This window comes from Neoarius graeffei, chromosome 24 (assembly GCF_027579695.1).
Source record: "Neoarius graeffei isolate fNeoGra1 chromosome 24, fNeoGra1.pri, whole genome shotgun sequence".
NCBI lineage: Eukaryota > Metazoa > Chordata > Actinopteri > Siluriformes > Ariidae > Neoarius > Neoarius graeffei.
This window is the reverse complement of record NC_083592.1, coordinates 38,390,132-38,411,392: the sequence shown is the minus strand read 5'-3', so window position 1 is coordinate 38,411,392 and position 21,261 is coordinate 38,390,132. Positions and strand designations below refer to the sequence as shown.

General features: G+C 43.2%; 1 protein-coding gene across 3 annotated transcripts in view; it reads right to left on the bottom strand.

Moving 5' to 3' along the window:
• dapk1 (death-associated protein kinase 1) overlaps positions 1-16,553 on the bottom strand; it is a 175,389-nt gene extending 158,836 nt beyond the window's left edge. Inside the window, exons 1-2 of one of the 3 annotated variants that reach the window (XM_060907201.1) lie at positions 16,367-16,553; positions 15,770-15,900 (exon numbers count right to left, since the gene is read on the bottom strand). In XM_060907201.1, coding sequence (XP_060763184.1) covers positions 15,770-15,879 — 110 coding nt within the window. In that variant the 5' untranslated portion in view covers positions 15,880-15,900; positions 16,367-16,553. Of the gene's footprint in view, positions 1-15,769; positions 15,901-16,016; positions 16,038-16,366 lie in introns of those variants that run through there. The other 2 variants (XM_060907200.1, XM_060907202.1) reach the window with 2 other exon arrangements.
• Positions 16,554-21,261: the final 4,708 nt, after the last annotated feature.

Here is a 21,261-nt window from a genome sequence, read left to right as displayed (position 1 = left end):
CGCTATACAAATAAACTTGACCAAAGTTCAGTAATTATACTAATGTCGTCAGACTGCGTATGGCTTAGAAGGGTATATTCTGAACATTGGTATTGGGCTGCTTACTGACCATTGGGCTATAGTAGCAAGATAAAAGATGCAGCAGACACAAGGAGCTGTGCTTTTTTTTTTTCCTGCGATTGCTAAGAAAGAGGCCTTCAACATGGCAGTGGAATGTAATTTGCTCCTTTCCTGAGAATTTAAGGCCACAAAGGGCACATTATGTGAAAAGGCAACGAGTCAGCCATGCACCAAAAATAAATAAATAAATAAATAAAATGAATCTCCCCATACAGCACAAGCTCTCGCTTGTAACCTCATCAACCTGGTGAAACTAATTACAAAATTAGCATTGGCAGATGCTTTGTGCTCTTAAATGAGCTTGGAGGCAGTGTGCGTGTCTCGTGCTCAGCCGTTTCAATCAGCACGAAGTGAGCCAGGGAGAGCAAGGCTAATCAGGGATGAGCCACAGATGCATGTGCTGAACCGATTGCAAAAAGATGGGGTGAGAAGGCTGGTTAGAGAGAGACAGACGAGGGGCGGAGCCACAAAGGTGCCTTTAAAGGGCAACGACTGAAACTGACATTGGCCTGGTTTCGAGGTGGCCTGCATGCTTGCTGTCAAAACATGACCACAGATGATTAGATCACGTAGCTTTTAATAAATCACACAGTCTACTAGGGAAAAAAGTTTCACAAGCAATTTCGAAGAGAGAATTTCTTTTAGAATACCTTTAAAAAAAAAAAATTACCATCCGTGTGTGTACACAATATACAGATGTGTGACAAATTAACTTGTCCACTTAGAGGGATAAGTTCTTGCAAATAAATAAGGCTATTCGGACTGATCATCTTTGATGAGCCTATGATGAAAACACTTCTATCCTGATGAGACTCGTCTCTTTCAGGATGACCGCACCCCCAGCAGCAGGGCACAAGGGATTACTGAATTATTCATTTGAGTATAAAAATGAAGTAAAATCATATGCCATGGTCTTCAGTCACCAGCTCTGAACCCATGGACCGAGGTATTCAACTGCTTCTTCACCATCAAAACACCAACCAAGGTGATTTTTTTTTTTTGGAAGGCAGCTGTTGATCCCTCCGTTACAGATCCAGAGATACAAAGCCAAGGTGCACTGAAGCGGTTTAGGTGGCTTGTGGTGGCCCAACACCTTATTTCACCTTTTTATTGATCTCAAAACATTCTACCATTAACCTTGACAGAAACAGAGCACATGAGATAGGGGAAGGGAAGGGTATATTCAGATGCGCAGATTATTCCAGATTCAGATGTTTGTTGGCTCATGTCTTGTATTATTCATCCATCCATTATCCATAAAGGCCAATTTATGCTGACAACCCAGTCCTCGCAGATGGCGTCGCAGACAGCGTCTGCGTAGCCCCCCCACCTTCGCAGACGCTCTGCGCGCACCTCCCAAAAATTGTGACCACCGCAGAAGCCTCGCAGACAGCGTCGCAGACAAGAGGGCTCCGATTGGTCCACTCTACATCCGCTGTACACGCACTTCCGCTTCCCTACTTTCCCGGTTTGTTTTGTTTTCACGACCGGCATTTTTAAAAACACGAGCGAAGATGGAGCAGCACGAAGAGCGGTTGATCGAGGAAGTGAGGAAGTACATACATCTATACGACTCCAGTTCTAGTCATTATAAGTAACCGGAGGATAAACACTCCACTAACCACACCCACCAACTACTCCTCGTGACTTCGCGCCCCCTTGCGTTGTGGCGGTGAATAACATCACGCACGCCTATTACTCCCCGCTCAACGATAAATTACAACTGTCTGCGAAAAGCTATCTGCGAAAGCCTTGTCGCAAGAGCATGCAGAGCCCTTAACTGCTTATCCTGTGCAGGGTCACGGGCAAGCCGGAGCCTATCCCAGCTAGGGTATTAGGCAGAAAAAGAAATTTACCAGTCAAAAATAATATTTTATATAATCCTGATAAGCGCCGCAGGTGCGAAGACGAGCGCCGCAGGCGCGAAGTCCCTCTAGGGGGGTCTGGGGGCATGCCCCCCCAGAAAATTTTTGAAATTTAGACTTCATTTCCTGCATTCTAGGACATTTTCAGGGTGAAATGGCGTGTAATTTTTGATCAGAAATATTGCATATTTTTACTTTGTATTTTTTTCAGTTTCACTCCTGAATGTATCAGATGTATGTATGGTGTTTGATTTGGTAACAAAAGTGAAAAGAAAATAAACAACAATGAATTGTATATAATCTTTTGATCTAGTTACAGTATTTAATAAAAAAAAAAAAAACAACAGTATTCTATTTTACCATACCCCAATGAACCCCCCTTGTTAATCAATGTATCACACATACCTTTTCTGTCTTTTTGTGGAAAAACGAATCAGTTTTTGTCACATTCAATTTGGGGCGTTTGTTGGGATTCATCTTGATCCAGAAGAGTGAGTCAGCAAAAAAAAATGCGGTTCTCCCGCCAAGAAAGAGGAAACTACAACGCAGGGTGTTTGGCAATTTTCGACCAATCAGAATTCGCGATTTATTCAGTCCGCATGTTACAAGATTCAGTGCGGGCCAAAATGGCGGAAACGATGAAATATTCTGATTTTTCATTTCAAGTTTTCAGTATTTTTCGTATTAAACTGTGTTTCTTACGATTTGTAAATGATGGCGGAACCACACACGGACTGGCCATCGGGAGTAGCGGGAGTTTTCCCAGTGGGCCGGTGGTTCAGTGTGGGCCAGCGGAGAAAAAAAAAAAAAAAAAAAAAAAAAAAACAGTTGCGCGCTGGCCTTTAATATGATAAGCAATGTTAACAGTTTCTTTAACAAACTGTTAACATTGCTTATCATATTAAAGGCCAGCGCGCAACTGTAATAAGCAATGTTAACAGTTTGTTAAAGAAACTGTTAACATTGCTTATCATATTAAAGGCCAGCGCGCAACTGTTTTTTTTTTTTTTTTCTCCGCCGGCCCACGCTGAACCACCAGCCCACCGGGAAAACTCCCGCTACTCCCGATGGCCAGTCCGTGTGTGGGCGGAACATAACTGGATTTATCGGATGACATGTGGGAGTATTCATGTGCGAAAATTTTCGGCATTATCGTCCGTTTCAGTATCCGTCTGTGTGTATACTTGCCCGTTGAAATCGGCAATTGCCCGTCAAATTTACGGGTGGACGGGTCTCTGCCTAATACCTTAATCCCAGCTGACTATGGGTGAGAGGCGGGGTACACCCTGGACAAGTCACCAGATCATCACAGGGTTGACACTGAGACAACAAACCATTCAAATCAAATCAAGTTTATTTGTATAGCGCTTTTAACAATAAACATTGTCGCAAAGCAGCTTTACAGAATTTGAACGACTTAAAACATGAGCTAATTTTATCCCTAATCTATCCCCAATGAGCAAGCCTGTGGCGACGGTGGCAAGGAAAAACTCCCTCAGACGACATGAGGAAGAAATCTCGAGAGGAACCAGACTCAAAAGCGAACCCATCCTCATTTGGGCAACAACAGACAGCCTGACTATAATATTAACAGTTTTAACCTGTATAACCCTCAACTGTCCTCATGGGGCCGTCCTTCACAGGAGCGGAGCGATAAAACTCCGACCAGACACAGGGCACCAGGATGGATCAAGCAGGTCCGAGAGGCAGAAGAGGCCAGCATCTCAATCCCAGGATCAACACACACACACACTCATTCACACCTACGGTCAATTTAGAGTCACCAGTTAACCTAACCTGCATGTCTTTGGACTGTAGGGGAAACCGGAGCACCCGGAGGAAACCCACGCGGACACGGGGAGAACATGCAAACTCCACACAGAAAGGCCCTCGCCGGCCGCTGGGCTCGAACCCAGGACCTTCTTGCTGTGAGGTGACAGTGGTAACCGCTACACCACTGTGCCGCCCTCTCTTGTATTATTTGAGGAGAAAAAGAAAGAAGTTATATTTAGGCGTTTTCTGAATGATGACTCTCACTAATGCACTCAGATGTTTTTGCAGAGCTCCTCTGCATCAACTGATATCTTCACAAGCCTTTCCAAGCAATTTCCTCTTTTTTTCATCATTCTACGTTCACTCTGACACATCGTGTTGTGTATGGATTTTGTCCAACACAGTTTATTGCCCCCCCCCCCAAAAAAAAGTGTCCCAAAACACTATCATAGTGGATATTACAATTGCTATACTATACTGGATAAACTAGTAAACTACTACTTTAGCCATTCTTATCTCACACACACACACAACAAAGCTAATAATCTTCAAGAGGCATTTTTGCAACCTAAATGAGAATTAAACCCACAAATGGTCTCTTAATAAGCTAAAGCGTGCTCTGTATTAGGAGTGTGAATTCCTGCGACTTTATATCACTCCCACTGTAGCTTAGCAACAGCGTTACCACTGCAATCAGCCTCTCATATGAGACACAGAACTGTTACTGAATATTAATAAATCAATATGTTAGCTCCGTACTCTGTGGTCGGGCCACTGCATCACTTGGATTTGAGCTATCAATTGCGGTTGTGGTCACAAACGTGATTAATCACTTGCTGTCCCATCCCGAGGGCATGCGCTCATTTTCCACTGCTCAGGCTCGACAAGGTGTGAATATGCTATAAACCTGACGGGTGACACGTTGTCTTCATGACTCTTGAGACTGTGACCGGGCGCTAGATGGTCATGTCATAAAGCAGTCTGCAGAAACCACATACGGCATCAATTTCAGACATCTCACAAAATAAATCTACAAATACGCGACAACGTTTTTATTTATGTAACTCGGAGCAGTAAACACATTGATCCTGAAATGCTCAGTGCCGTGTCCTAGGATACACTCGGACTATTGACTGCATGACAGGATGTGCGACTCAAAAAAAAAAAACCACTAACAATTTATTGACCGAGGAGTGTTAGTGATTTTATATGCAGGAAAGGGACGCACATCATGTACTGACACACAAAAACTCATACACGGTTTCCTGTGTCTAAGCTCACAGCAATCCCTTTGTGACCAAGCTCTTCATTAATCACAGTAGACTGGAGCTGGGCACAATAGCCTGCGTCTGGGCCTTTTGATTAGGCTGTCAGTTTACACCTAAACAGCCCGTGCTTGGAACAAACTACCTGATGATTATAAAACAAGGGTGTTGTTCCGAAGCATTTAGTTGCCTTGTGGCTGTGGTTAAGAGTGCATGCAAATTTGGAGAACCTGCATTAAAGGAGAACTGAAGGCAAATTTATCACCAAAATTCTATTTCTCATTTTATAAAATGTACGAATGCATTTCTGACAGCTATTTTATCACTGCTATAGCAAGTTATGAGCATTTGAAATATGCTATGCAATATATCAGTCCGTATGTCAAAGCAATGGCCGTAAACGAGATTCGTTGAGACCTGTGCGAGACATCATAGGACGGAAGTAAAATGTACAGCGGAAATCAAAGTGACCAACATTTGCCAACGTTGCCAAAAGGCACGCGCGCCCTCCTTCGAATTCTAACGTAATCAAGCCGGAAGTTTTCCGTGTCCAAAATCGCTCCCTACTCACTATATAGGGCGCTACTGTATATACTGGAGACGCCATTTTGTAGTGCTGTCCGAAACCTTAGTGAGGATTATATGGGAAATGTGCTCAGTATAATATGTATTTATCACAAAAATACATGCATGTATTTATTATTTTGAAAACCCACCAGCCGCCTGATCTGGCACGTTTTAATTGTGCGACAGTAATGACGTAAATACCAGCGCAACGGACTAGTCCTTGTCCTGTCGTCTTTCCAATTCTTCTCTACTCCACGTTGGTTGGAAGTCGTATGGAATAATCTCCATCACTGATGAAGCTGGCAAATCTTGAAATTAATCTAAATTGGAATATGGCGGCGATCTGGCCGCTGTGTAAACAGTTTTCAAAATGACGGCGCTGACACTTCACGTTTGAAGTCTCGCACAAGTCTCGTGAAGATCGCGCGGATAAGCGGCGCCTGCTGTGGACCATACGAGCTACATTCAACACGGCTAAAAACCGAAAAGGCCGATAAGTGTAATATAATATAATAATAATAAAGTTAGATTTATATAGAGCCTTTCAAAAAACCCAAGGACGCTTTACAATTATAGACAAGGAAAAAAATAAAGAAAAAAGAAAAGAAAAATAATAATAATTAAATAAAATAAAAAAAGTCCACCAAGTAGGGGTCAGGATGTAATTCCCGTGGTGTAGCAGCCACAGTCCCACCAAAAGGCGCATGAAAACAAGTCCCACATCTCCAGCACCGCCGCCGCGACGCCATCAGCCACATCGCTCGAACACCACGCCATGGATCCACAAAGCGAGCAGAGAAGCTCCGCCACGCAGAGCGCTGGTGTGTCCCAAACCGCCTGCACAGCCGCTGCGACACCACCGAGCAACATCGCTCGGAACATCACGCCAAGCGTCAAAGCGCAGAGCGCTGGACAACCACGATGTTAAATGAGCAACGAGCTCACTGCAGTCCACAGCTGGGAGCACAGGCATCGCCCACGGCGAACCAAGGCCTGGAGAGAAACCAACGTTCAAAACTGGGTCCGGAGCTACACCACAACCGGCGGACAAAACACTCAAACATCAAACTACACAAACACACACAAAAATAAATAAATCAATAAAATGAAAATAGAAAAAGAAAATAAAATAAAGCTCTGGTGAGAAGCGGCAGCCTATAAATATGCCAATACAAGTCACGATACAAGGTTCATTAAAACCGAAAACGCAATTGAACAACACGTTAATTAAGAAATAAAGCAAGTTTAAAAATGACTTCAGTTCCCCTTTAAACGGCTAGAGTGACAGTGAAAAGGGGAGGGTATATGTAAGGAATAAAAAACAGGATGGGGCGTGCTGTTATTTGACGTATGATGAGGGCCAGCGTTATCCTACAAATGCACATTCTGAAGTATTTTACTGCTTTTAAAAACACAGGGACTGCATATTTTTCCGTTTATTCATGAATAACAAGCTCTGCTTTTTAATCATTAGTAGTTATATTTCATGCTATGGAAAGTTAGTTCCTGTTATCACTAACTCGAGCAGTGATATTCCTCTGTACTGAAGAGAACCCCATGGCAGAAAACTTACAAAGCGCCGGCATTGGGGGCACCTTACATAAACATCTCCATAAAAAAAAGCTTTTATATGTATTTCTTTGCAAATTTTAAAATCCGTTTATTATTAGCTTTAGATTTTGTAGACAACCTGATAATCTATCGGAATGAGTTTATTAATAATCAACCTTAAACCCGAACATAAACATTAAAAGTAGACGGCCTTTCAATTTCATAAAATCGGTGAAATTTAGTTCCCTCTGAAATTTGGTCCTTGTGATATACATTTATTTCTGTAATATCTTTATAAAACAAACAAACAAAAGCAGGCAATTCTGTGGCTGGGAGGTTTTTTTCATTTGAGGGGATTCCTTAGCAAATAACGTGCATGAAATCGCTTGCTTCGTGCAGTCAAGCAGACAGAGGAAGTCCGTGTGCGCATGCGCACACTTACCTTGACCGTGCACTGACAGTTACATCATTCTGTCACTAAATGAACAGCTGATCACACCGAGGTGCTCGCTGACCGCCGATATTTATTAGTTTGGTCCTGCGTTTCCTTTCCTTCGCAACATAACGTCTTTTGTTCTTGCTTTCCGTTACTGTAGTCGGTCTTTCACGTTTCATTCGCACACTCACGTCCTCCATTTTTCTCTCCTGTTTCAAATTTGTATCCCACAATGCCTTGCGCAAACAGGGAAATCCCATCATATGACGCATGACGTAGTATCTTGAATTGAATCATGGTGAAGCAGGAAAAAATAGCAGCGAATTTAGGGCCATGTGGCCCTAAATTCATTAATTGTTCTATTTAAAAAAAAAAAAAATCCCTAATAAAATTGGAAGTCTGTGATTTGAATTCAGTAGCTTTCAGTCCACTAAAAAAAAAAATAATTGGGTGCCGGGGAAAATTCTTTTTATGACCTACACTTAAAATCTGAAAGGCAGTAAAGCTTTAACAGAATTAATTTAAATTACAGCTGGAACTGCGGTCAGAGTCAGACCCTTATTAAAAACATATTTCAACGCCACTACCTGACTGATCATATCTGAGAACTGTGTTCTGGCACAAGGCTCAAATATTCATACAATTTTCAATATGTATTTAAGAGGTTGGAAAACAGTGGCACTACAGTTAAACCGTTGACAAGTATAGTCTGAAACATCAAAGAAAGATGAGAAATTAACCACACTACTTGACAAACGGTTATAACAATGAAGTCAGTCGATAATATAGGAGGTACTATACTCATGATTTGCTCATATTGTAAAGCGATGTTTAACAGTTATTCCACGAAATCGAGTCGTACATGAACTGATAGCCGACGAGGTGCGTAGCGGCGAGTTGGCTATAAGCCATGTATGACAAGATTGAGTGCAATAACTTTTATTCTATCCACATTCACTGGATTTTTAGAAATAGAGCATTTTTATTTTTTGCAAATCCGATAAATAAAAACTTTATACAAAATGTCCAATAAAATAAAATAAATTCCACTTAGAATGTAAACAAACCAGTGAAATAACGGCTGCAATTTGTGAAAAATGCAATAATTCTTGGGGGAAAAAAAAATGTTCTTCCTATCAAATACTTTCATTCCATATTTTGTTGCTTTTTTTTATTTGAGGTTTTCTTTCAGGCTTTTTTTTTGACGGTTGGCAAACCAACTTAAAGATGCGTTACTGCCACCGACTGGGCTGGAGTGTGGAATAGGAGCTATATATTCTTTTAGCTATTTCTGTTTCCTTAAACTACTTGATAATTTTTGGGGTTTTGTTTTCGAGTAGAGTTTTTATTTCATCCTTGGTTGGTTCAGCAACACGTGCCACCATTTTGTTTTTCTTTACTCACAGTATGAGCTGATATCCTAGTAGTAGAGTAGCCAATCAGAGTGTGTGATTGCTCATATCCAGTGAATATGGATAGAATAATTTGCAATTATATTATCAGTTTGCTCAGCTCGACTGCTCCATACACCAGTAAGACATATTAAATAAAAAAGTTAAAAAAAACAAAAAAAAAAAAAACAAAGGCTGAATCCCCTCTATGGTATTTGACATGCTTGGCTGGTCAACGCTTTTCTCTTCACACTAGACTAGACTCAAAAGAAAGATTTCTCTCTGATGCACTCTTTTCATCTCATCCTCACAACAACGACATACACAGACTTCTGAAGAGCAAAATCAACCATAAATCACTGTACAGAACTGAATGAAGTTTTACTGGAAATACTAGATAAATTATTATTATCACTACACTATCTGGTTTGTAAAAGATTATCTGAATGTCCTCGTACTGTAGAAATCCTTGTATTTAACCCATAGATTGTCAAATAATGAAGCATTTATAGAATTAAAAATGGAAAAAAAAAAAAAGGCGACGCAAGATGTTCATTCATGACAGAATTAGGGACCTCCGTGACCCTTTGCGACAATCAAATTTAGCTTACTGGTCAGTTGAACATTTACAAAAGGTCTATGCATCCACTCCAGTTTGCAGTAAATGACCATTTCCATCAGTCTTCCAAGCAGTGGATCCTTATCATATACCGTACATCAGTTGTAGTTCACCAGAAGGATGCAGTAGGCCCAAGAGTGTTTGAGGGGGATGGGGGTTTCCCTTCACCTTCTTCTAGCATATGCATCTTTCGCACGTCATTACAAGACGGTGTCAATATTATTACTCTTCATCTCTCATTTGCCTGAATCTCAATCTATCATGCAGGTATGCTGTACTGCATCCAATACAAAATTTCCAACAAACTATTGTCTATCATTTTCCCTTCATATTACACAGCCTGTCATGACGGTGCAGACTGAAACTTGTACGATACAATTAAAACACTTGATGTAAAACCGAGTAGTCCATCCATGATGCATTAAGTGGGAGCGGAATTAACGTGTAATGAGAAATTTGGCAGGCGACCAATTCTTCCAGCCTCATTGATTCGCTCTATCCACTGCTTTCAGTATAGCGCATTCTGCTTCTCTTTCGTTGGCATTTAAACAGGATCTCTGTTGTGTAATACGGTCAATACCGGCTAATAATGAAAGCACTGTGGTACTACATTCAATCTGGTCAATATTAAGTCCTCATCAAGGTGACAACTTGACAAAAAGCCCTCTTACGCAATCGCAAACTCTAGTAAAACTTTCTTTGACATAGAAAAGCTGGTCGTAATTCCCAGCATCGTGTCCAAGTAACAACGCAGCCCAGATCCATGAATGTCCTTTGCCAACTGAGGTGTCCCAATCCTTTGGTGCGTCTCCCCTACAGCTGGACCACCCTGAGCAGGGTCTATTAGCAAAATAAAGACGCCCTATTTACTGTTCAGAGTTTATCCTGGCTGTAGTCTCTTAAAGCCCATCAAACGGGCCTGTGTGCTGTGTGTTCAAGCCTGGAACCTCTGATTTAGGCTAGTTAAGGTTTCAGCCGTGTGAATGGAGGGGGAGATCAGGCTTGACCATACAGATACCATCATTAAAGACAAATCAGAAGCCCGAGGCTGAACCACAGGCAGTGACTGGCAACACTGCTTTTGTTCACGCCCTATGACCTAGAATTTGGTTTCACTCGGGAGACATTTATCAAAATCATCAGAAGTGAGTCCAATCCATGCAGGTTTGGGGCACTGCTTACAAGTCAAATACCAAATCTCAGTCCTGGGATTGAAACCCATAATCTTCTGGTTGGATAGATTTTGATCCACTGTAGATATCTATTTTCTGAAGGCCTGTGGTTGAGAACGAGGGTGATGAACGTCTTTGGGCAATGTCAATGTTGCAATCTTACTGATTTTGAAGGATCCACTCATGTCTGGGTAAGCATGATCATTCGACCAAGTGCTCACGTGTCATTAGTGACAAGTGCAAGACAAAAATATTCAGCACGAACTTCTACACACAAATCTGAGCACTGTTTGAGGATTTGCACATCAGTAGCATGCTGGTAGAGTTTAATGGCTATACAGATGTGAAACGTAACAGTGTTTCCTATCAAAAATCCATATTTACTACATGATATAAAAACAGTCAATACTTTGATAAATATATAAAAAATAAATTCTATCCACATTCACTGAATGTGAGCAATCATGCACTCTGATTGGCTACTCTACTACTAAGCTATCAGCTCATATACTGTGAGTAGAGAAAAACAAAATGGCAGAGCGTGTTGCTGAACCAACCAAGGACAAAATAAAAACTCTACTTGAAAACAAAACCCCCCAAAATCATCAAGTATTTCAAAGAAACAGAAATAGCTAAAAGAATGTTGTCATCCCCCAATATCTCCTGTTCCACATTCCAGCCATCGGTGGCGGCAATGCACCTTTAAGATGGCTTGCCAACTGCCAAAAAACCCTAAAGAAGAAGAAAACCCCCAAAACTACAAAAAAAAAAACCCACAAACACTAAATATGGAAAAGTTTCCATATATATCTCACTGGGCTGCGACAGCCCGCGATTAGTTGGAGACACAACAATTGTGATAAATTATGCAAATTAGCGACAATTTTTCACTTGGAATCACACCGAATTGATATTTGCATATTTCACCGCAATTGTTGCGTCTCCAACTAGTCGCAGGCTGTCGCAGCCCGGCTTTCCCTCGGCAGGCAGGGAAGTAGAGGAAGCCTCACGGAAACCGACTTGAGAAGGGTTCGCGACGGCTTTGCGACACCAGCGACACATTTGCGGCTATTTTGAGAGAAATTGTCGCACGAATTTTTTGAACATGTTCAAAATTTCAGCGACGAAGGAGCGACACTTTGCGACTCATGCGAGGAAATTGAGAAGCCCCGCGAATGTTTCAAGACACTTTTGAAACTCTCTCGCGAATGACGTTCGCAATTTGCCGCAAGCTGTTGCAGCCCAGTGAGATACTGGCTTAAAGTGCCATTCCACCATTGGATGTATTCTTTGGCATAAAATACAATATATTTTATGACAACATGACTAGACAGAGAAATCTTTTAGCTTCAAAATGATATATCAAACATAATTTTTTGACAACGACAAGTATATTAATTTTGCGACCAAAGTCACCTACCCTTTTAATTTCCGCGCGGTAGTGAAACGTGATGTCATCGGCAGGTTCCCCTTCTTGTGTACCACGTGTCGGTCTATTTTTAGACCAGGAAACCCCCAAAGTGAGAGAGTCATTTCTCCTCGTATATGGGGGCCAAAAAAATTGAGAAAAATTGAGTTAATCTTTCAGTTAGCTAGATTTATTGGTATTAGCTAGATTTATTGGTATTATTTTTATCGCGTTCTATCCGCCATTGCTGATAATATGTGCCACGTCACACGTCACGTGGTACACAAGAAGGGGAACCTGCCGATGACATCACGCGCGGAAATTAAAAGGGTAGGTGACTTTGGTCGCAAAATTAATATACTTGTCGTTGTCAAAAAATTATATGTTTGATATATCATTTTGAAGCTAAAAGATTTCTCTATCTAGTGATACCATTTATATATGTTGTCAAAATATATTGTATTTTATGCCAAAGAATACATCCAATGGTGGAATGGCACTTTAAGCCGAAATGACTGTCAGACATTTTGTATAAAAAAAAAGTTATTTATAAAATTTGCAAAAATTAAAAATGCTCCGTTTCTCAAAATCCAGTGAACGTGGATAGAATAAAAGAGCTATTCCACTCAATCTTGCCATACATGGCTTAACTGGAATAACAATTTTTATATATATTTTATTACATACACACGTGCGCATGGACAGATATACAGTAGACCAAAATGTATTAATTCAGCTTGTAAACAATGTTTATTTAAATAATCCAAAAAGAGACACTTTACACAGTCACTAGCTCCGATACACAAACAGGAGTGTGAGAAAAAGTATGTGCATCATTTCCTCTTCACTGTAATCAAATATAGCCCTGTGGTTTCCCCAATTACTGAACCTGTTTAATGCAAAAAACTTCTAGCGAACAGCAAGAACACTAATCCTGAATCAATTACAGAAATCAGTTCAGCTTAATAGATACAGGCTTGCATTTTTCCCCCCACATTGAAGAGAAAAAGGGTCTCGAAGCATCCTCTTACTGACACAGTATAATTTATCCCACGCAATATCAAAATGTAGGGCATTCCCCTCTCCCTATAGGCTGCTCCACCAGAGCTGGTACACAAACCATTTCTTTTAAACATATAGGAGTCCTGTTTGCTGCAGCCACTACGTGACTTGCTTGATGTGGCTTGAGCAACACCACCCACATGCCTGGCAGCGAGAAAGAGAATGCACAAGCTTGTGATGTTCAGCCGCAGAGCCTTCCCCCATCTCCAATCATACACGACAAGGTTTCACTAGAAACACAGCCCGCGTGATTAAACAAACAACGATCAGGTGGCCGAAGGGAGGTCACCTTAGCAAATGAAGCATGACCAATTATTTGTTATATGGCCAGACAGTAAACCCATAACATAAATGACAGCAAATGAGAAAGAACTAGACCATACAAAACGATGACAATCATTTGAAGAGCATTAAATTCACAAGAGTTAGCTTGTGCAAACTGTATCCGATAAAAACCATAGCTTAGTGCTCAGGTGTGAAATATTACCATTTGATATGACTGGCATACAATCATCTCATCTCATCTCATCTCATTATCTCTAGCTGCTTTATCCTGTTCTACAGGGTCGCAGGCAAGCTGGAGCCTATCCCAGCTGACTACGGGCGAAAGGCGGGGTACACCCTGGACAAGTCGCCAGGTCATCACAGGGCTGACACATAGACACAGACAACCATTCACACTCACATTCACACCTACGCTCAATTTAGAGTCACCAGTTAACCTAACCTGCATGTCTTTGGACTGTGGGGGAAACCGGAGCACCCGGAGGAAACCCACGCGGACACGGGGAGAACATGCAAACTCCGCACAGAAAGGCCCTCGCCGGCCACGGGGCTCGAACCCGGACCTTCTTGCTGTGAGGCGACAGCGCTAACCACTACACCACCGTGCCGCCGGCATACAATCAATTTAATAAAATGCAGTAGATGTCTAGCACACCATCATAATAATCACTGGCCATTGCATGGTACTAGAAAACCTTAAACATTGCCAGCACCGCAAAAGCATCTCTGTGGTCCATAAACTGCCCACACGGAGCATTTAAACATCCTTATGAAGCAAAATTAATGAGACCTAGGTTTCTCCATCCAAGTCCATAGTGTAGACTCTCAAACATCAGGACTCATTATTCCTTCCCATTCTTCATAGAAGGTCATGTTCATCCAAAATGCAAAGAATTTCATTTTTGTAATCTCCAAGACCCTCTACAATCTTGTAATGGACCTCCACATTCTACTAGTTGAAGGCAGTCATGATGCTTAAACAAGTTCAATACAATTAATATACTGGACCTTCACAGAAGGGGGGGGACCCTCCATTGCTAATTTAGTCACAAATTCTAAATTATCTTTATCCGTCCACTTCGGTTGAATGAGCAGGTTTCGACGCAAGACATAAGCGAGTAGGTGATGGTACTACCCAGAACCATGACCACCTTCAACCAGGAGACCGTAGAGGACATTATATGAGGTTCAAAACTTCATAACACTGCCAACTGTGTCTCAAACTACAAACTGTCCATAAAACATATCCGATAAGAGTCAGGGTTGGCCATACAACCCAATGTTGCAGTAGTGGCTCAATGGGTTAGTGACTGGATGGTTGGGAGTTCGAGCCTCAACACTGCCAAGCTGTTACTGTCCGATACCCCTTTTCGACCAACAGGGAATGGGTTCCGTTCAGGATTCTTTGAACCCCGGTGCCAGCTAGAGAACTGGCTCACATTTTCACCAGAAGAACGAATCATGAACAGAGGGTGTTGCACAATGCACAGCGGAACTAAACAGAAGTAAACAGTAGTATCGAGATGGCTGAACACACCAATTACCTACAAGCTTTTGCTCTGTTATTGCAGATATTTGTTTTCATTCTGTTTTTTTTTTCCTGAAAATGTATCCTTTTCTGCTGCGTTCTCCATTGCTTTGCTTCCTCTCCAAACTAAGGACATGCCCAATGAGGTCACGGTTCCCACACCGGAAAAACTAGCGATATTTCAGTTGCAGCTGGGAGGGCGGCACAGTGGTCGAACCTCAACGGGGGGGCCTTTCTGTGTGGAGTTTCCATGTTCCCCCTGCATCTGCATGGGTTTCCACCACAGTTCAAAGACATGCACACTAGGTAAAATACCCAGCCACTGGGGCTGCACAAGCCAGTGCATACTTAATGCTGGTCCCAAGCCTGGATAGACCAGGGAGGGTTGCATCAGGTGGAAAACCTATGCCAAATCAAATACGCGGAACAGATCCGCTATGGCGACCCCTAACAAACAGGAGCAACTGAAAAAAATGATGATTTTGGTTCCAGCTGGAAACCAACTTTTCCATTTCCAAACCAATTTATTTTTGGTTCAAAACCAAAAAAAAAGTGCACGAGTCAGAAAGGAACCCAGTGCTTGTTGGTCAAAAAGGGGCATGTCTGGGTGATGGGCAAAACCCATAACTTGGAAACATAGTATTGGCTCGTAAAAACGATTTCAGCAAGAGAGTCCAAAGACCATTTAGTTTCCTTTTAAACGAGGAAATAAAATATTATTCCTTACCTTCCAAGCTCATCTCCAATCTCATAATGGTCCTCCACGTTCTCCTGGTTGAAGGGGGTCATGGTGCTGGACGCTTCCATCACCTGCACCCTCATGATAGCAGCTTCCATCGAAACCTACTCATATTCGACCTGAAAGAAGACAAATAAAATAAAATGGACAGGGTTGAAGAAGAAGAAATAAGGAAATAAGGAAGGAAGGAAGGAAGGTCTTATCTCTGTTAGATAGATCTATTCATTTTACTGGCCTGTTTCAGCTCTAGAGGAAGACTTCTAGATATTAGAATGACAACTAAAAAACAAACAAACAAACAAACAAATTATGGGATGTTTGGTGAAGATGGTGTTGTGGTCATTAAAGCTCCAGTTGCCTAGTGAACACGGTATTAGAGAGAGAGAGAGAGAGAGAGAGAGCTGTAATATCAAAAAACGACATACACAAGTGTGTCATCTCAAGAACGAAGTGAATGTGTTCTGAACCATCTCACACTACGTTCTCCTTAACCGCAAGTTGTTGTGTTTCATGTATAATCCAAACAAACGCAGTCCTATTCTTCATTTCACTTAAGCACCGAGGAGCAGTGAGACACACACTCACCCGGAACACTGCTCACTACACCACCTCCAGAAAAACAACCAGAACCAGAACCATTACCTCCTCCAATCCTCCGCCGTCGTCAGTTTGCAGGAAAGCGGAAAACTCCGGAGAAACACCTTAAACCCGGCATACCGTCCGACAGAGACACGAAAATGGCATGTTGAAGGAAATGGGAGGCTTCTAACAATGTAGGTGTGCAGGGAGAGCCGTGTGAAAACGAAACAGTGCTTCAGCCTGAAGGGGGCGCCAGTGTGCACTAATACACAAGCACAGCCTACAGGTGCATTTAGTATGTACACAATTCATCCATCCATCCATCCATCCATTATCTGTAGCCGCTTATCCTGTCCTACAGGGTCGCAGGCAAGCTGGAGCCGATCCCAGCTGACTATGGGCGAGAGGCGGGGTACACCCTGGACAAGCCGCCAGGTCATCGCAGGGTTGACACAAACAAGCATTCACACTCACATTCGCACCGACGGTCAGTTTAGAGCCACCAGTTATCCTAACCTGCATGTCTTTGGACTGTAGGGGAAACCAGAGGAAACCCACGCAGACACCGGGAGAACATGCAAACTCCACACAGAAAGGACCCCAACTCATTCATAGGTTTTTCTGTATTTTGACTATTTTCTACACTGAAGATATCCATCCATCCATTATCTGTAGCCGCTTATCCTGTCCTATAGGGTCGCAGGCAATCTGGAGCCTATCCCAGCTGACTATGGGCGAGAGGCGGGGTACACCCTGGACAAGTCGCCAGGTCATCACAGGGTTGACACAAACAAACATTCACACTCACATTCGCACCTACGGTCAGTTTAGAGCCACCAGTTATCCTAACCTGCATGTCTTTGGACTGTAGGGGAAACCGGAGGAAACCCACGCAGACACCGGGAGAACATGCAAACTCCACACAGAAAGGACCCCAACTCATTCATAGGTTTTTCTGTATTTTGACTGTTTTCTACACTGAAGATATCCATCCATCCATCCATCCATCCATTATCTGTAGCTGCTTATCCTGTCCTACAGGGTCGCAGGCAAGCTGGAGCCGATCCCAGCTGACTATGGGCGAGAGGCGGGGTACACCCTGGACAAGCCGCCAGGTCATCGCAGGGCTGACACAAACAAGCATTCACACTCACATTCGCACCGACGGTCAGTTTAGAGCCACCAGTTATCCTAACCTGCATGTCTTTGGACTGTAGGAGAAACCGGAGGAAACCCACGCAGACACCGGGAGAACATGCAAACTCCACACAGAAAGGACCCCAACTCATTCATAGGTTTTTCTGTATTTTGACTGTTTTCTACACTGAAGATATCCATCCATCCATCCATCCATCCATCCATCCATTATCTGTAGCTGCTTATCCTGTCCTACAGGGTCGCAGGCAAGCTGGAGCCGATCCCAGCTGACTATGGGTGAGAGGCGGGGTACACCCTGGACAAGCCGCCAGGTCATCGCAGGGCTGACACAAACAAGCATTCACACTCACATTCGCACCGACGGTCAGTTTAGAGCCACCAGTTATCCTAACCTGCATGTCTTTGGACTGTAGGGGAAACCAGAGGAAACCCACGCAGACACCGGGAGAACATGCAAACTCCACACAGAAAGGACCCCAACTCATTCATAGGTTTTTCTGTATTTTGACTATTTTCTACACTGAAGATATCCATCCATCCATCCATCCATCCATTATCTGTAGCCGCTTATCCTGTCCTACAGGGTCGCAGGCAAGCTGGAGCCGATCCCACCTGACTACGGGTGAGAGGCGGGGTACACCCTGGACAAGTCGCCAGGTCATCGCAGGGTTGACACAAACAACCATTCACACTCACATTCGCACCGACGGTCAGTTTAGAGCCACCAGTTATCCTAACCTGCATGTCTTTGGACTGTAGGGGAAACCGGAGGAAACCCACACAGACACTGGGAGAACATGCAAACTCCACACAGAAAGGCCATCGTCGGCTGCTAGGCTTGAACCCAGGACCTTCTTGCTGTGAGGCGACGGTGCTAACCACTACACCATGTTCATTTTGAATTCTGTTCTGTTAATTTTGAATTCTTTTGTTTTCCCCAGGGCCAATAAGCACTTCCTCTTGACATCAAAGCCTGTAGACCCCAACTCATTTATAGGTTTTTCTGTATTTTGACTATTTTCTACACTGAAGATATCCATCCATCCATCCATTATCTTTAGCCGCTTATCCTGTCCTACAGGGTCACAGGCAAGCTGGAGCCTATCCCAGCTGACTATGGGTGAGAGGCAGGGTACACCCTGGACAAGTCGCCTCGGTCAGTACTTTCAAGACCTTGATCATGGTATTTCACAATACAGACCTTCCAGCTGGTAAATAACATATGTATTCTATTCCCTTCTAGCAGGTTTCATTTGTTTGGTTTGATAAGAAGAACTTTATTCATCACATTCTTGTGAAATTTCTCTCTGCATTTAACCCATCTGAAGCAGTGAACACACACGTGCGCACTGAGCACACACACATACCGTACCCAGAGCAGTGGGCAGCCATGCTAACAGCGCCCGGGGAACAGTTGGAAGTTAGGTGCTTCGCTCAAGGGCATCTCAGCCCAAGGCCATCCCATGTTAATCTAACTGCATGTCTTTGAACTGTGGGGGAAACCGGAGCAAACCCACGCGGACACGGGGAGAACATGCAAACTCCGCACAGAAAGGCCCTCTCCAGCCACGGGGCTCGAACCCAGACCTTCTTGCTGTGAGGCGACAGCGCTAACCACTACACCACCGTACCGCCCATTACAAGATGAAAATAGCTAAATTTTTAAAAGATGGGAGATAAATTCACATAAATCAAAATAAACATGTAGTTTAAAGGACTTTTGCAAGACTAATTGCATTTGGCTTACTTTAGAAACATTCCTGCATTTTATATATAATATAAAAATAGGTTTTTGTGGGCGCCTGATATATAACATGCAATGCACTTGCGCCATCTAGTCGCAGACATGGGCATTGCAAGCAATTTGGCCTTCTGGAAATAGGGTGAGGTGATCTCACCAAAGAGCAAGGAAACAGAAAATAATGGAAGAATGCCAAATCACATATCAGATGTCAAAGTCTCTGTACAATATCATTAATTCATTTTTATTAATATTGATGAAAAGAAAAGCAAGTATTTCTTGGAGGTGGAGTAGTGGAAAAACATTTGATAAAAAGCGTACATTACGCATTTTAGCCAGAGAGGATCGTTGGTATGCGCGAGGAGTTAAAGAAGCCATTTTTGTCAACCTGAAATGTCCATCACCGAACAGAGGTGGTGGTCTAAGACACCATTTATCAGCCACCTGCAATGCAGTCCTTGGCACACTTCCCCGACAACTGAATGCACATCAAAACCCAGCTGTTTTCAGTGACTCATAGGAGGACAGAGAGAACCAACAACCATTGATCACTCCAACGACTCCCTAGGCCGTTCACACCCAGCCCCCAGTGACCCACACCAACAGGATGACTCAACGACACCTTAGGATTGCTTTTCATCCATGAGAGGATAAATACCTGATACTCCCTATTGAGGTTTTTCACCCACGTGACCAAGTCATGTGAGGCTGCCATTTTGGACGTCACGGCTCGAATCATTTTGAATGCGAGGAAGGCGACAAACGAAAAACATAAAAGAAAAAGGAGCGAGATGCAGAAAACACCTTCACTATCCAGCGACGTAGAGCATTTACAGGGCGAGCAGAGGGAGAGGTATTTGCAAAAATTGAGGTTAGCAGGCTTAGAGAACAACGTTTACCTGCTTCCACCAGGATTGTTCACTGACGTACGGAAGTACACGAAGCCCTCGTCTTTACCTGACTTCGGCCCACATGATCTGTATACCTATGTCGTTAAAAACCCATCGCCATACACAGGTATTGATCTGAAAGCGTATAAGAGTTTGGATACCTACAAATATTTTATGTCAGGCTGGGTAACATGCCTACATCAGTGGGTCAATGTGTAGCAATGTTTACGTTCAGTCATTTGGATGACTGTTAAAACCTTTCAGTCTCAAGTTTTTCCTTTACTGTATTTACTAGTTTACTGTAATTATGATCCGGCAGCTATTTACACCGGATCCAGTGTAAATAGCTGCCGGAGCGCGCTCCAGCTTGCTCCCCCTCAAATTAAGCAGCGCGCTCCGGCTTGCTCCCGGAGCACTCCGGCCGAGGTTCCGGAGCACATTGATACAGTAACATATCAGCTATGATGTTGTTGAGCTAGCTTGACCTTCAAAATGGCGGACACCGGGGCGTCACGTGACCCTGTGACGTCAGGTGAAAAACCTCAATTAGTCAGACAGAACTGAAGAAGCCTTTCGGATGAGAGGTGAAACGTCTTCAAGAACCTTCAAGCAAGTCCAGTTGCTCTCTTTTACCACCCACAGTTTACTCTGACCTGGATGACTGAGAATCTTCACAGACACTTGATAAAAAAAAACAAGAAGAAGAACAACAACTTTATTCATCACACACTTGTGAAATTCCTTTCTGCATTTAACCCATCTGAAGCAGTGAACACACACATACCCAGAGCAGTGGGCAGCCATGCTAACAGCGCCCAGCGAACAGTTGGGAGTTAGTAGGGCACCTCAGCCCAAGGCTGTCCCATATTAACCTAACTGCATGTCTTTGGGGGAAACCAGAGCACCCAGAGGGAACCCACGTAGACACGGGGAGAACATGCAAACTCCACACAGAAAGGCCCCCGCCAACCACTGGGCCCGAACCCAGCACCTTCTTGCTGTGAGGCGACCATGCTAACCACGACACCACCGTGCCGCCCACGGTGAAATTGCTATTGTATATGTGTTATTTTCTCATCTCATCTCATTATCTCTAGCCGCTTTATCCTGTT